The sequence below is a fragment of the Myodes glareolus genome, chromosome 4, assembly GCF_982192425.1.
Source record: "Myodes glareolus chromosome 4, mMyoGla1.1, whole genome shotgun sequence".
NCBI lineage: Eukaryota > Metazoa > Chordata > Mammalia > Rodentia > Cricetidae > Myodes > Myodes glareolus.
In genome coordinates, this window is record NC_142029.1 from 121,584,741 (window position 1) to 121,600,718 (window position 15,978).

The following is a 15,978-nucleotide window of genomic DNA, read 5'->3' on the forward strand; positions in this document are numbered from 1 at the left end:
GTGGGGGCTAAGAACTACTGAACTTCAGTACCCTGAAAAAGGAGCAAATGCTCTACTGATGTGGCTCTAGCCACAACTACATCTGTGATATAAGAAATACGTAAAACATACTTATGTTCTGTCATATTAACTGCCAACTGTTTCCCAAAGCAGATTCTATTTACTCATTCATGCCTTATTTTGTATTGAAACGCCACAACTTATTCATATTTACATATGAATAAAATAAAAATATTCACATATTTTTAAAAATAATCATTTCATATATAGATATAAAATAATCATTATATATAAAGTAGATACACACACACACACACACACACACACAGTTTAGCCTAACTCAAGTTTATATTGTCAAGTCACTTTAGTGCCTCAATCACAGTTCTTGATGCCATGCACTAAAATCGGGATTTACAGCCTGAAACAACTGGCACTTTGGGGGCGTTGGGGGGAAAGAGGGCCAGTTTGCTAAAATGAAGAAAATAACAATGAAGTTTGAGTTCTGTTGTGTCCTGTTACAGGAATTCTAAAGTGAGAATTTTCTCTATGTGACTAGTGACTTGACCTCATTAGTTTGAGCCACTGGGAACTTTATCACCCTGTTCCAACTAGTGCAGAAGCCATCACCTCCTGCAATTTCAGTTAACTAGACACTAATGAAACTAGAGTTCACCTTACTGATCCTTAATTGGTTTAGGTAGTAAGTTCTATGACCACAGAAACCACAGTCACTTTTGCCAACTTTGGACCCACTCTAATAACCAGACCACTGTTACCTTCTTCATACCTTCCTGGAGTTTTTTTTTTTCTTACCAATTAACATTTCCTACATGCAGGACGAATGATCTCTCATCTTACCTTACCAAAAAGAGGTCACTTTCGCTTTCTATCTCTCCCCCAACCCCTGGCAAAGTTACTGACAGTTGTGCTAGATCGATCCTCCTGTCAATGCTCCTGCTGCTGGAAGGTCCTCCTCCAAGGATTTTGATCTGTCTCTCTTTCTGATTTGCTTCAAAGGAAGGGCCCTGATGGCCTAGAGATGTGTGAGCTTCAGCATTTCGAATCCCTTTCTTTTCGGATGGGGCATTTCCTTGCCTTATGTATGATTAGAGCAGCGATTCGTCCTCCAACCCTTTTCTAGGACAATGTTACTGAAAAAGGAATTGCCCAATCAAACAGTTCTCTAAGCTCATAACTATCATACACATTAATCTAGTGACAATTCTTCAAACTTCATAAATGGCTGCAACATCTCCAAGCTCAACAAAATATTCCAGTCTTTATCTCCAGAACTTCAACTCTGCTGCTGACTCACATTCAAAATTTTCAAGATGTTCTTCAGTCCAACCCTCAATGTTTACTCTTTATTTTCTTCCTATATTCTCCATCCTTTACTCAGATTTTAAGCCCTCCTGAGGTTCCACCTTATCACTAATATAATTTATTCTCTACACACTCTTTTGCCCCCATTATATTCATTCTCATCGTTTTAATTACCTTTTTTCTTCTTCCTTTATGTATTTGTACAACCAAAGCTTTAGTGACTTAATTACCATCTTGAGTGTTATGCTAAACTCAAGAACAACAAATTCTTCATTTCCACAAAGCCCGTTTCGCCTACTGAATTACTAAACTGGGTTACCTGGCATCATCAAGTCAGGAATTACAGGATCATCTCGCCCACCCATCCAAGCTGATTTTCATCTCCAAAACACTAGTCAAATAGTCCATGGAGCAAACACTACATCACTGCCCTATGAGCATACCTCAATCCCAGCCCCAACTACAGTTCTAGCCAAAACAGTTATTTGTCAATGAATTTGACAATGAAGTCAAATGGGCTGATGTAAAAGCAAAGAGAACTTGAAAGACACTGTCAGGACCTAACTGTGTGTTGAAAAGTGGAAAAAAAAATGGACCAGTTATGATTATAAAGCGCTTACAACTCCAATTCTAAATTCACGTCACTGGGATTAAGCTTACTCCTATATTTAAATGTTTTACCTGAATATTTATACCTGAATAATACGTCCTTTCGACTTCTTCAAGTCTGCTAAATTGTTTAGTTTCTATAACGTGCAAAAAAGAATTTCAACTAACACATGTCCCCCTTTCCATCTTTAAAACAGGAGTCTTAAATCAGATCTTATTGTCACCTTCACAACTGAATCACCAAATATAGCGCTAGGACCCCCATTTTTCCTGCTCCCCTTCCTTCCCCAGTCTCTATCCACCACATATTTGGAGCACTACAGGGAAACCTGATCATAGCACTTATCTTGCATGGTTTCCTGTCACTAAAACTATGTAATCTCTCTTCCTTCCTATGGGAATTGCTACCCCGAGTTATATTTCCCTGCCCCCATTTGAGGTGCTTATCTGCAAAGAATCTTAACTTCCCTCTGCTCCTGGAGTTGGATGAGAAAGTTTGAGTGCACGTGATTATTCCTTGATCCCTGCTGGGGTCAGGTGACAGTCCCTACTGGGGACAGGTGAAGGTGGAATGCATGTGATCAGTCCTTGACCCCTACTGGGGTCAGGTAAGAGTTCCTCCTTGGGTCAGGTGACAGTCCCTTCGCAGCCCCTTCCCCCTTTGATGCCATAGTATAAAAGCTAGCCCCAGCAGAACAATAAACGAGCTGCTGTTTCACCTCAACCTCGTGCTCTGTGGATTTCATTCAACCTGGACACCCTCCGCCGAGACTCATGGTTCCAGACCGTGCTGGCGCGGTACTTCCTGCTAATAAAACCCAATTTTGTCTGGAGAAATAATCGTCCCTAAACATTTCTTTGCCATCACTGTCTACACTAACCCCTTTCGTCTTGAAAATAAGTTATGACAGATTTGGCTGGCTTGCTTTTTCTGTGTCCTCACTGAGTAGAACTGGCTACTCAACACTCTCTTCTTTTTGGCCGAAAAGATAAATAAATAAATTCTACTTTGAAGACTTAGATGTTACTTTCTATGAAGAAAACAGAAATACCAAAGAAAAATAGACTCCAGTGTTTTAAAACTCTGCTCCCTTATTTTTCTAACACAATTCTTTGCTGCTTTGACTTCTAATTTCCAACCACTTTTATACAAGTAGTTCTCTCTCCTTCCCATGTGGTACTTCAGTACTGGCATGCACCTTTCAGTTTCCCTGCACAGTTCATTACTGTTACATCTCCAAACAACAAAGGTCAATAATGACATCCCATTTTCTAAAACCAACAATCTACATTACCAGGAACTCCACATGGATGTCTTGTAAACATTTTCTATCGCAACATTTTTCCTTCCAGCCCACTGCTCTGCACAGGTGCAGGGCTCCATTGCAGTGCTTACTCACTGAGGAACGGTCAGTTGACTCAGTCTTTTCTTCACGTTTCTGCTTCTTGCTCTTCTTTTTTCTCTCTTTCTTTACTCTTTTGGAATGCTTTTCCTTTTTCTTCTTTTTCTTCACAGAGTGTTCCTAATAATTTTGAACAAGTATAAACATAATTTAATCTTACATAATTTTAATAGTAAGGCATTTTGAGTGGAATGAAAAATCCATGCTACATTGTACTGAGTTCCCAAGGTCCTAATGACGAGCAGAAGGAGGGAGAACATGAGCAAGGAGGTCAGGACCATGAGGGGTGCGTTCACCCACTGATACAATGGGACTGATCTAATGGGAGATCACCAAGGCCAGTTGGCATGGGACTGATGGAGCATGTAATCAAACCGGACTCTCTGAATGTGGCTGACGGTGGAGGCTGACTGAGAAGCCAAGGACAATGGCACTGGACTTTGATTCTACTGAATGGTTGGGTTTTGTGGCAGCCTTGTCTGTTTGGATGTTCACTTTCCTGGACCTGGGGGAAGCAGGAAGGACCTTGGATTTCTCATACGGTAGGGAACCCTGACTGCTCTTTGGCCTGAAGAAGGAGGGGGAGTAAAGGGAGGGGAAGGGAGGGAAGTGAGAGGAGGGGAGGAGGTGGAAATTTTTAATAAAAAAAAATAAAAATAAAAATAAACTGCAAAAAAAGAAAAACCCACACTACCAAAAACTTTACATCTTTCATGAAAAGAAACAAAAATTATGACTATTTATAAAAAAAATTGTCTAAAAAACTTGCATAGACTTTCTGTAAGATGAGCACTACTAATCAAAGTAGTAGCTCAGATTTCTTACCAGAGGAGATATGAAAAAAAGTTTTAGTTAAGTTATTTGTATGTGACAGGTATTATCAAATACATATAGATATATACATACAACCATTAAGTTATTTGTATGTGACAGGTATTATCAAATACATATAGATAAATACATACAACCATTAAGTTTTAGTGAAAGGCAGTGCAGGACCAGGACCACAGAAACTAATAAATATTAACATTTAAAATTTTCTAAAAAACAGACTTTTAATATTCTTACAAGAAAAAAAGTGAGTGGATGAAGGGTATATAACCTCAATTAAATCTTTCCATAATGTATACGAAGATCAAAATATCAGTGTCCTCTGTAAATATAAACAATAAATATCTGCCAATTAAAAATAAAACAAACAAATAAACAATAAATAAATAGTCCTACACCAATTGTGGGGGCACATGCCAGAAGGCAAACTTCTAAAAATTTGTAAAGGGAGAAAAGGAGGCTCAATAAAAATAAATAAAATAATTAATTAAATAAAAATAAAGACATAAAGCTTAAAACATGTACTTTCAGATCTAGAAGCTTCCTACAAATAGTCCACAGATTTATAACTAAATCTACCAGTCAACACAAGTAACAAAATCTTTTCATATCATCATGAACTTGTGGTGAAGACAGATATTCTGTGGTCTAATGAGATAAATTTCAGTAATGCTAACCACCTGATAGTGAACATATTACTGACAATATGAATTCAATTCCCAGAAGACACAAGGCAGGAGAGAACTGACTCAGGCAAGTTGTCCTTTGACACGCACACATAGGTCACACACACACACACATACACACACACACACGAGAAAGAGAGAGAGAGAGAGAGAGAGAGAATACATAAGCATAAAGAAAGAACTGCTCCTCAATATTAACTTGAAACATACTTTAAAAAGAAAAGACATAGACTAGGCATAGTGGCACATGCCTTTAATCCCAACACTTGGTAGACAGCAGCAGGCTGATTTCTGTGCTTTTGAGGTCAGCCTAGTCTACATAATAAGTTCTAGACCAACCAGGGCTACAAAGAAAGACCCTTCCTAAAAACACATCAAGAAAATAAGTCCTATTATTATTTCAAGCACAACCGGAATATTCACCTGTGAAAACTGTTCAATTCGCTCATTCACATCAGGTAACATCCAAGTATCCTCACCTCGAAATTGCTTAAGTTCTTTGCACCTTTGTTCTTTTTTGAAATTACTTTTAGCCTACAAGGAAAGAATACAAAGGATAAGGCGACAATTGACAGATCCACATTTCATATATAAAAATAAAAATTGGTAGCACTTTCATATAAACATTTCTAATGAATAAATGGTCTATTTTGACAATAAATTTGTTTCTACTGGTATAAAAAAATTTTTTTAAAACCTAACAATAGCTTTTCTTTGGAATTTCCAACCTTCAGTAAATCATGGTACAAATCACACACAATATCTTACCCAGGTCTAGACTTTGTCCTCGTTTCTCCCTGTCACAAATATGACTTGGAATCACTTTAAACTTCATCATTTCTGGGGCTAGTTCTTTAGAAAGTTATGAAGCTGAATTTTTCCATGCCTTTAATAGGTAATATCTATACCTCAACACTTTGTCTCAGGAAAAAAAAATAGTTATATTCTTAAAAAGAAAGGATCAGGAGATACCTGTGAGTTTAAGGCCAGCCTGATCAGCTGAGCAAGTTCCAGGACAGGCTCCAAGGTTACAGTGAAACCCTGTCTAAAAACAACAACAACAACAAAAAAAAATAGCCAGACAGCCTTTAATCCCAGCACCCGGGGCAGGCAGATCTCTGTGAATTCAAGGCCAGCCTGGTGCTATTTCCAGGACAGGCTCCAAAGCAACAGAGAAACCCTGTCTCGGGAGAAAAAAAATTAAAAATTAAAAATAAAAGGCAAAAAAAAGAAAAGTTAGGGGCTGGAGAGATGGCTCAGAAGTTAAGAGCACTGACTGCTCTTCCAGAGGTCCTGAGTTCAATTCCCAGCGACAACATGGTGGTTCAGATCTGGTGCCCTCATCTGGCCAGCAAGCATACAGACAGAAACACTGTATACATAATAAATAAATAAATCTTAGAGAAAGAGAGAAAGAGAGAGAGAGAGAGAGAGAGAGAGAGAGGATCATACTGCTTGTTTCTAGTCAGTGGTCAACAACAGTCAAGCAATGTAAGGTTTTCTCAAGTAGTTTCTTCTGCTTACTCATCCACCTCTCAAATGTCAAAGTTGAGCTTGATCATAAAGTAGATACCTATAAAACTCATCACAGCTTACAAAGAATTTCCTACTAAAACTGCTAGAAATACCAGACCAACAATAATAAAGAATATTATTATAACTATTGTGAGAACAATGAAGAATCACAACGGTTTACCTGTCCAAAACTAGCTGCTCACTTATTCCCTTAAAATGTGACTTAAAGAGTCATTCTTCCTGTCTTTTCTATTTCTTTTGTACCATTTTTATATGCGCTCTTTCACCTTAAACCCACTCCCCCCCCCCCCCCCCCCGCCACCAAATCGTTACCAAACATTCTGTTCTTCAACTACGGTTGGAGGAATCACCGACCTACTTCCAAAACAGCCGCTGCCATGACTCCGGCTGCGACATAACTGGTGGAGTCAGATGTAACACACTAAATAAAAACTGTGCACCCCAGGCGGCAGAAATGTCAAGAACAGATGGCGGAAAAGCTAAAGAAACTGGGAGGAAACCAATCGCATCTCTCTGCAAAGAAAATGAGCAAACGGAACCGGCCAGAGCATTCAGAAGACACTGCATTGGAAAGAGACCACAGTCAGACCGAGCTGCCTCCCAGGAGTCTCAACTTTCCGAGATGAGAGTGCTGGCCTAGCATGTAGGAAGTTCTCAGTGCAAGCACTAGTTTTAAAAGGAAGAAAGAAAGCCCTAAAAAGCGGCGGTACCTGGCGTAACACTTCGGCCCTGGCAAGTCGGGTCTGTTCTTTTCGATCTTCGATACTCGTAGCACTTTCAAATCTTCCACCGAACGCCGCCATAGTTATTACTGTCGTAAAGTGAGGACGCCGTAAGGAAACCTCAGTTTGCGACTGTCGTAATCCAGAACCCAAATCCAGATTTCATAGTAGTAGTCCAGGGCGTTACTATGCCAACGGAGCAGGCGTAGGTTCAGAAAAACGTTTAGTAGCCTGGAAGCCTGCTGGAGGACTGACATTTTAGGTGAACTGGATTCGCTAAACGCTGAGTTAATATCAACAGGAGTTATTAAGCATCCTGCACTATATTAACTCTTTTCTAGCCTAGACTCTTAAAAGAATTCAAACCTCAGCGTTCTTTTCTGACTTCCTGTGGTGGTGCATCAGGCTAAAGGGAAGCTGGTCATAAAGTCAGGAGAACATAGGGGAAAAGAAAATAGAAAAAAAAGAAAGAAAAACTGCTTTTAAAATTTAGCATTTTTTTGTTGAATGCTATCTTTAATATACTGAAAACCAAGTTCGGAGAGATGGGTCAGTGGTTTCAGGTACTAACTGCAAAGGACTGAAGTTCAGATGCAGAATACAAAAGGAGATTCACAACTATCTGTAGCTCTATTTCTAGGGCACCCAACACCACATCCTCTTCTGGACTCCACAGGCACTGCACCTTTGTGGTGCACTTTACGTACAGGCAGAGAAAACACTCATAAAAAATATTTTTTAAAAAATCTATTGAGGTTGAAACTTAGTGTTGCGCAAGCCTGGCTACAGGAAGAGTTCACCCTGAGAAAAGATGCATTGGGTGGAAGATTATCTCTCATAAAGAAAACAGGAACTTCTTTATTGTGTTCCTTGCGCCTTGCATAAATAAGTCTCTGTATTAAAATACTAGTCCTTAACTATACTTCATTTGATTGTTTCACAGGGATGGTAATAGGAAAACTGAAAGGAACCATTTCTCCTTTTACCTCTGGCAGCTAAGCAGGATTTAAAATGTCCAAATTTCTTCCCCTCCCCAAATGCTATTGTTAAATTTGACTCATTATGCTTGAGAGACTGAACTCTTTCAAATACACCTGTGCATCTGAATCAAGAGTCAGGATAGTTGATTGGAAGGGCTGTTGCAATACCAAAGGCACCTAGAAGGGCATGCTATGAAATTCTACTAGTCAGTCTGGTGGTTTTCAGTATTCTGCCTTCTCTGTTAAGTCAGAAATGCTTTGAAAGTTCATTTTGTTGTTTAGGAGCAATACCAATGAGCTTTGACATTGTAGAGTTACAGGAAATAAAAATGTCAGGAAACTGAAAACTAAATTTTGAAAATTTCCCTACTTTCCTTTCCTGTTAAAAATGAAATTATTTATAAAGGGTGGTAACCCAAGGGCTGGTTCCACAAGGGGTCCACCCAAGGCCTCATCTGGTCCCCTTGGTGGGTGGGAGACGGCTGAGGGTGAGTAACAGACAGATACACCATGCAGAGAGATGGGGTATAGAGTTTATTTAGTAGGTTATAGAAGGGGAAGGGAAAGAGAGAAGGGGAAGAAGTGGAGAGGAGGGAGGGAGGGAGTGAGAGAGAGAGAGAGAGAGAGAGAGAGAGAGAGAGAGAGAGAGAGAGAGGCAGAAGCTGCTTCTCCAGAAGACAGGCAGACAGAGAAAGAGTGGGCACAGGCTGGGGAGGAGGCAGGAGATCACTGAAGAGGGGAGCAGAGCTTGTCTCTTAAAGGGATAGTATACCTATTTGACAGACCAGGCCAACAGATTACAACAACACATCCCAAAATGCACTAGTTATGAGAGACCAGACTGATATTATTACAGCTAAGACAGAGGAGCCTGACTCTGCGTAGTTGCCTGCATCTCCATTAATTCCACAGGGTTTGCCCTGCTCCAACCGTGTAAAGAAAAACACAGGTGAGGCCTAAGCCCTGTTAGACCTTGTCTCTTTGAGGACAGTCCAGGCAGGTTCATAGATGTTGAATTCTGTCCTTCTTGTAAGTCACAGAGTTGAGTCATTCATAGGAGCCACCCTGTAGCTATGCTTTCACTGCCTCTGCTGCCTGAACTTCCCTCCATTCTCTCGCCTCTTTCCTTCTTCCTTTCTTTCTCTTTCCCCTCACTTACTTCCATTGCTGGGCCTCCTTCCAGTTTTTATTCCTACCTAAGGCCTTTGCATGCCATTCATATCCCAGGTCAAACAAATATTCCTTTCCCTGATCACAAAGTGTAGTAGTGTTCCCATCTTCACACTACTCCCTAGATATTTTCACATCATGATTTAATGCTGCTATAGCCCTCTATTTCTACTTAAAGTTGTTTTTACTGCCCATTTTCTTGTTTCCTGGATAACCCTCTGGATAACTACTACATGTGAGTTCAAGAACTTGGGTGAATGGTTGAATTTACATAATAAACTGCATATATCTGCTTATAATTTTAAGAGTTTCTTTCATATTCTTTGTAATTCTTGCAAGATCTAAAAAGTATTAATATAGAATCTATACTTTAAAACAAAGTCTGTGGATAAAGAAATGACTTAGTAGTTAAGAGGTTCTGTTCATGTTGAGGCCCCACACTGGATTCCCAGCACCTACACAAGCTACAAAAATCTGTAACTCTAGTTTCATGGAATCAGATACCCTCTTTTCATCTCTGTGGGCACTGCTTGCATGCAGTACACTTACATAGAGTTAAAACATTCATACACATAAAAGAAAAATAAATTAATTAAAAAAGTTTTAATCCTTGCCAAATTAGACAACCTGTTTGAACACAATTATTTATGTGAAACAATGTTTGGAGAGGTTAAATTCTGTCATGTGTAATACAACTGTCAAACACAATAAAGACAATCTACAAAATTTTCCATAAAATAAAGGTACATGGGTGTTTGAAAACAACATTATTATACAGTAACATGCAAGGTATAGAAGGATATTCAATTTCACTAGGAGAGACAGACAGACAGACAGACACACACACACACACACACACACACACACAGAGAGAGAGAGAGAGAGAGAGAGAGAGAGAGAGAGAGAGAGAGAGAGAGAATATATTTCTTTGAGGATAAAATAGATCCAGTGAGGATGACTGTAGTCAGAGACTGTTCACTTGTTTCTGAGCAGCCCAGACCTGAAATAACCACTCAAAACTTCATTAATTACAACATTGCTTGGCATATGACTCTAGCGTATTCCTAGCAAGATCTTACATCTTAACTTAACTCATTTCTATTATTTTGTATTTTACCATGAGGCTCATGGCCTACCAGCAAGATTCCAGCTAGTAACTCGCATCTTTATCCTCTGGCTGTTACATGGCTTCTTCCTAACCCCACTTTCTCCCAGCATTCAGTTTAGTTCTCCTGCCTAGCTCTACTCTGCCCTAACAGAGGTCAAAGCAGATTCTTTACTCATTAACCAATAAAAGCAGCACATATGCAGAAGGACTTCCCACACCAGATGACCACATGTCTTATAGCTGACATGAATCCATCAGATTTTGTTTCCCTGATGGTTATCAACAAAATTCCTTATTTAGCTTTTGAAAGGGTCACAGTTTAGAGCACAAATCACATGGCTACCCTACGAGTAATCCTATATTAATTCCTTTCCAACACACAGTTGGTTGCCTTTAGGTGGTCAAGAGCCAAGAAAGACCAAGAATCTTTTCTGACAATATGATGTAGCCAATAACAGAGACTTGAAAATCTGTTTCCCAGCAACCAATTCTATAATAATTTCTGAGGTAATAGTGATGCATTCAATGCACAATTTCTAAAGACAGATATGTTAGGTAAAAAAATTCTGCCACTTATTTTGTCATGTTCCTTTACATAATCTGCTTCTTTTGGTTTCTTAACTGTAAAGTGGTGACAACACTGTATGCCTCTACCTTCTGTGAGAATTTAATGAGATAAAGGATTTGGAGTTTCCAAACTAAGTACTAAGTTCAGGGCAGTATTATTTAGACTTTGATATTATCTTCTAGTGAGTGACATGAGGTCATATGTCCTAGTCACCTTGGTCAATTTGACACAGCCTAAGGTCACCTTGACTGAGGGAGTGTCTAGATCAAATTGGCCAGTGCACAAGGGTGAGAAGAGCTTCCTTGGTTAGTAAGTGATGTAGAGGGACCCAGCCCACTTTGGGTGCTATCATTCTTTGTCCAAGTGATCTTGGATTGTATAACAAGTTTGAGCAAGTGAGTCAAGGAACAAAGAAGCAACATTCCTCCATGTTTTCTGCTTCACATTCCCGTTCTGACTTCCCTCAATAATGAACTGTGACCTGGAAATATAAACCAGGTAAATCCTCTCCTCTTTTAAGTTACTTTTGGTCATGGTCTTTGTCACAGCACTAGAATGAAACTAGAACACCATGGTACACTACCTTTTTTCTCTTCAGTCTTTATGGCATTGCTGTGAGAGCACATCCTGCTACTCCAGCCAATAGCCTTTAAGATACCAGCCCACTTGAGCATGGTCTCTGATACTCTAAAAGCAGTTTTAAAGTGTGTGCCCACTCTCTTGCTTCTGGCTCCCATCTCCAGCTGCTAGATTCTGTTCCTGTTCACACAGAGAACTGTTATCTAGGACAGTGATCTTTAAGTTTTTTCCCTTAAATAAATAACCCTTTTATTAATGATAATTCTTAAATGGTATGGGATTATTTTGTGACTTCCATCATCATGGCATGAGTGCCTTCAATATTCATTGCATTCTTGTTACAAGTTCTGTAGAAAACAAGAAAAGCAATTCTTAGTAGGTTCTTAACATTGGAAAAGATCACTAATTTTCTCTGACCATCAGAGTAGTTTGTATTCAGATGTAAACTTCTCTACAAATCACCACTTCGTTTTGTGTTCCACATTAAGTAAGTAAAGTGCAAAACAGAATTTTAAATTTTAAAGTAGACATGTCACCATGGAGAACATTAACATTATCATCAATGAGTATAATCATGGAAAATATTCCCTTACCTTCTGACTCTTGTAAAGACTGACCTACACTGTGTTCAAGTCCATTCAACATGTAAACCAAAGTCTATAAATTCCTGTGCCACTTTGTCTCACATAAACTCTAAATGTCACAATAATAATGATTTTACTTAAGTCTTTGCAGTTTTTTAAAGTATTCTAAAACTCCCTCCTTTTATCTTTTTTATTCATTGTATAATGAAGGTTTTGCCATTCCCAAATTCAAAAACTTTGGTTCAGAAAATATATGAAAGTTTCTTTCCTTAATATCACACTGTTGGTAAAGTTTTTTCCAAGCCTGGATCTCTTGACCCATATAAAGGTATTTGGGGTGATCTTTAAAAAAGAACAGAATCAAACTCCCTTTCTTTGTTAGAATACACATTAATCACCTAGACAGCCTGTAAAATGCATCTATCAGTGTTCGCTCAGCTATCTAGACAGTCCTGGAAATGTAGACTTCTATCAGGGAGTGTCAGGTAACTATGCAGGTGCTGAGCAGTCAGAGTTTGAGAAACACCACTCAAGGTGATGGTACACTATATGGAGATTGTAGGGAAAACTCCAAAGGGTAATTTTATTCATGTAATATGGTAATTTAAAAATAATTAAAAATAAGTAGAGGGATTTTTGGTCAGTAGAGATAACATTCCTAAACACAAGAACATTGTCTCTGTAATTGTGAGAGTTAAACTCTAAAGTTGGATCTGTTGTTTTCCTGAGCAGTAGTGGGATGGCCAAATGTCTGCTGTGCGAACTCAAAGCTCCCCCTTCTTAGATAAAACAGGTGTGTTATTTCTCACTTGTAGTATTTCTCATTCAAATGTACTTTAAAAGAATTCATTTAGTGGAGGCATTTCATGCCAAATTTTTCCCAAGAGACTGGGTTGGCATTTTGTTGACAAGGACAATGTTCTAAGGACACCTAAGAAAGAAACTTTTTCCAAGTTAGAAAAGGACCTCTTACTTCTACCTGAAAAGTCTTGGTCTTTTAAATAAGATACAATTTCACAATTTGGAAGTCTGAAGAAAATATATTTGTGTTCCGATAGTAAATCTGCCAATTAGCATAAATTAGCATAGGCCAATTAAAGTGATAGTGTCTCGAATAATATTTGAACTTTGTGTAGTTAAAGGAAACTGTGCCAGTCTACTTCTTAAGCATATTGTCGTGGCTTGAATAAGTTATTGTCATCATTATGAGCTTGTTGTTGATTTTGAGATTTGGTGATTTATACAAATGTCTTATTTCTCTTAACAGATTTTTCCTGGTTCAAATTAAACTTCTCAAAGAACAAATTTATTTAATTTGAACCTCACAGATTGATATATTAGCTCAGTAGTCAGAATATTTTCCCATAAATTACTTTTGAAATTATAGACTGGGTAGTCTTTGTGGCAGCTGCTCAGCTCTGCTGGTTTATGTGAGCCATTTGACGGTGCTGAGTGAAACAGTGAGGTTGATTGAGCTTTTACTTAAATCATACACATTAAACTGTAGTGTGTTTATTTTCCCATAAGATAGGGTTTCATGTATCCTTGCCTGGTCTTGAATTATATATGAAGATGAGGATGTTCTTCCAATTGTGATCTTCTATCTAGTCTCCTCTCCCAAGTTCTGGAATTACAAAGTCTAATGCCATGTCCATTTTATGCTGTGCTCCTCTCCCAAGTTCAGGAATTACAAAGTCTAATGCCATGTCCATTTTATGCTGTGCTGGGAGTAAAACCCATCCATAATTTTCTGAAGGCTAGGCAAGCACTCTCTCAACTGAGTTTTCCCAGGCCTGGACAATAGTTTTTCTTATCTGAAGGTTCTGTATTTGTGAGTTATTTGTCACAGAACCTGTAAAATGTGCCTAATATTATAAAACTAAGTTGAATATATTATGAAATAATCAATATTTCAATTGGAAAACCTTTTTTATATCTAGGTATTTTTCATTTTTGTATTATTGGTTAAAATGGTAACCGTTTTTCAAGTTCCTAAACAAAAGATAGAACTCCGTGACTCCAAGAGTGATGTTAATTCACTAAATGCTATAAGCACATTTTTCATTCTGTGGCTTAGAGTAAAATTTATGGTTTAACATCTTTATTATAAAAGAAGATCAAAAAATTAGTTGAAAATTCTCACAAGTATGCATTTATTTCATGTGATTAAAGTCACCAAATCATGGGGTAATTCACATTGTTATTTCAATGCTGTTTTTGAAAATTTTTACAACATTCATGTTCTAAAAAAATATTTTTCTTAATGATACTTTGGTTAAATTATTGTGACTAAACTGCTATTTGTCTTTCTATATTTATTTCATTTTAAGCTTTTTCTCTTGTCTGTAATAAAAATTATTATGGAAGTTGTAATTATTGTAGAAAGAATGTAAGAGTATTCATTGTGTATAGAATCAAGTCAATCAATAAACCATCATACTGTGCTAGCCTCAAGACAAATGTTGGGAAAAAAACATAATTAGTGTACTTGGCTTATTAAGTGGAAAGATCTATGAGATGTAAAGATGTTACAAAGAATTTGTTTTTATAGATCTCCAGGGAGGCTGGGCGGTGGTGGCGCACGCCTTTAATCCAAGCACTCGTGAGGCAGAGGCAGGTGGATCTCTGTGAGTTTGAAGCCAGGCTGGTCTACAAGAGCTAGTTCCAGGATAATCTCCAAAACTTCAGAGAAACCCTGTCTCGAAAAACAAAACAAAACAAAATCTTCAGAAAGGTTTTTATGTTTTCTTGAATTTTTTTCTTCCTCTGGATCACTTACATCTTAGCAGGTGGCCAATCATGATTTAAAAGACTTATTGTGAATAAATGATTAAGACACACATAAAATATTAATACCCACTGTTTACTACCATATTATTCACATCTTAGCAGGTGGCCAATCATGATTTAAAAGACTTATTGTGAATAAATGATTAAGACACACATAAAATATTAATACCCACTGTTTACTACCATATTATTCAAAAGGCAAGCAACCATATATACTGCCTTGCTTGAAGAAGTGTTTGACAAAATAAGCAATACTGTTATTTATAAATTTTCTTGTTCTAAATAAGTTATGTTCTGTAGATAAAAACTACATAAATGATTTTTTTCTATTAAAAATGCCCCCCATAACCTCATATATTTGAATGCTTAGTCATCAGGGAAAGGAGCTGTTTGAAAGGACTTAAGAATTAGGAGAAATGGCCCTATTGGAATTGGGTTGGCCTTGCTTTAGGAAGTATATTCCTGGGCATGGTCTTTGAAGCTTCAGAAGTCAATGTCAGGCCTACTGCAGTGGTATTTTATTTGTGTTTTAATAAATACAGCTTGCCTGAAAATCAGAGTGCAAAACTAAGCTACTAGAGGCCAAGGAGTGGTAGCACACACCTTTAATCCCCGGACTCAAGACACCCTTGGCATCACGAGATTGAATCTATCTAAAAAGAGAAATAGAATTTACAGGAAGGTACTCCCAGTACTCAGGAGTCAGACACCTTTAATCCCAGCACTAGGGAGGTGGAGACAGGAGTGATATGGCTGGGGGAAAGGGGTATATATGGCAGGAGGATACAAGAGCTCATTGCAGTTTGAGATTTGGTGGCGATCATTGCAGTCTGCAGTCACACTGAAGATAGGATCACACCTTTGCCTAACTGAGCCTTGGTAGAGGTAAGAGCCCTCTAGTGGCTTGACTCCTTTGCTTTTCTGATGTCCAGTTTGGACATCTGTCTCTGGGTTTTCATTATTTGTGCTACAGCCTAGTCTCTGTCTGCAGATCATGATGTAGCACTCAGCTAGTACTGCAGTGCCAAGCATTATACCGTATTTCCTTTCAAAAATAATGGACTAACGGAGACCCACATTGGAGCACCG

General features: G+C 38.3%; 1 protein-coding gene across 1 annotated transcript in view; it reads right to left on the reverse strand.

The window, feature by feature from the left end:
• Positions 1 to 7,233, reverse strand: part of Cwf19l2 (CWF19 like cell cycle control factor 2) — an 85,393-nt gene extending 78,160 nt beyond the window's left edge. Inside the window, exons 1-3 of the mRNA XM_087905903.1 lie at positions 7,099 to 7,233; positions 5,276 to 5,386; positions 3,333 to 3,455 (exon numbers count right to left, since the gene is read on the reverse strand). Of these exons, the coding sequence (XP_087762029.1) occupies positions 3,333 to 3,455; positions 5,276 to 5,386; positions 7,099 to 7,191 (327 nt within the window). The 5' untranslated portion in view covers positions 7,192 to 7,233. The remainder of the gene's footprint in view (positions 1 to 3,332; positions 3,456 to 5,275; positions 5,387 to 7,098) is intronic.
• Positions 7,234 to 15,978: the final 8,745 nt, after the last annotated feature.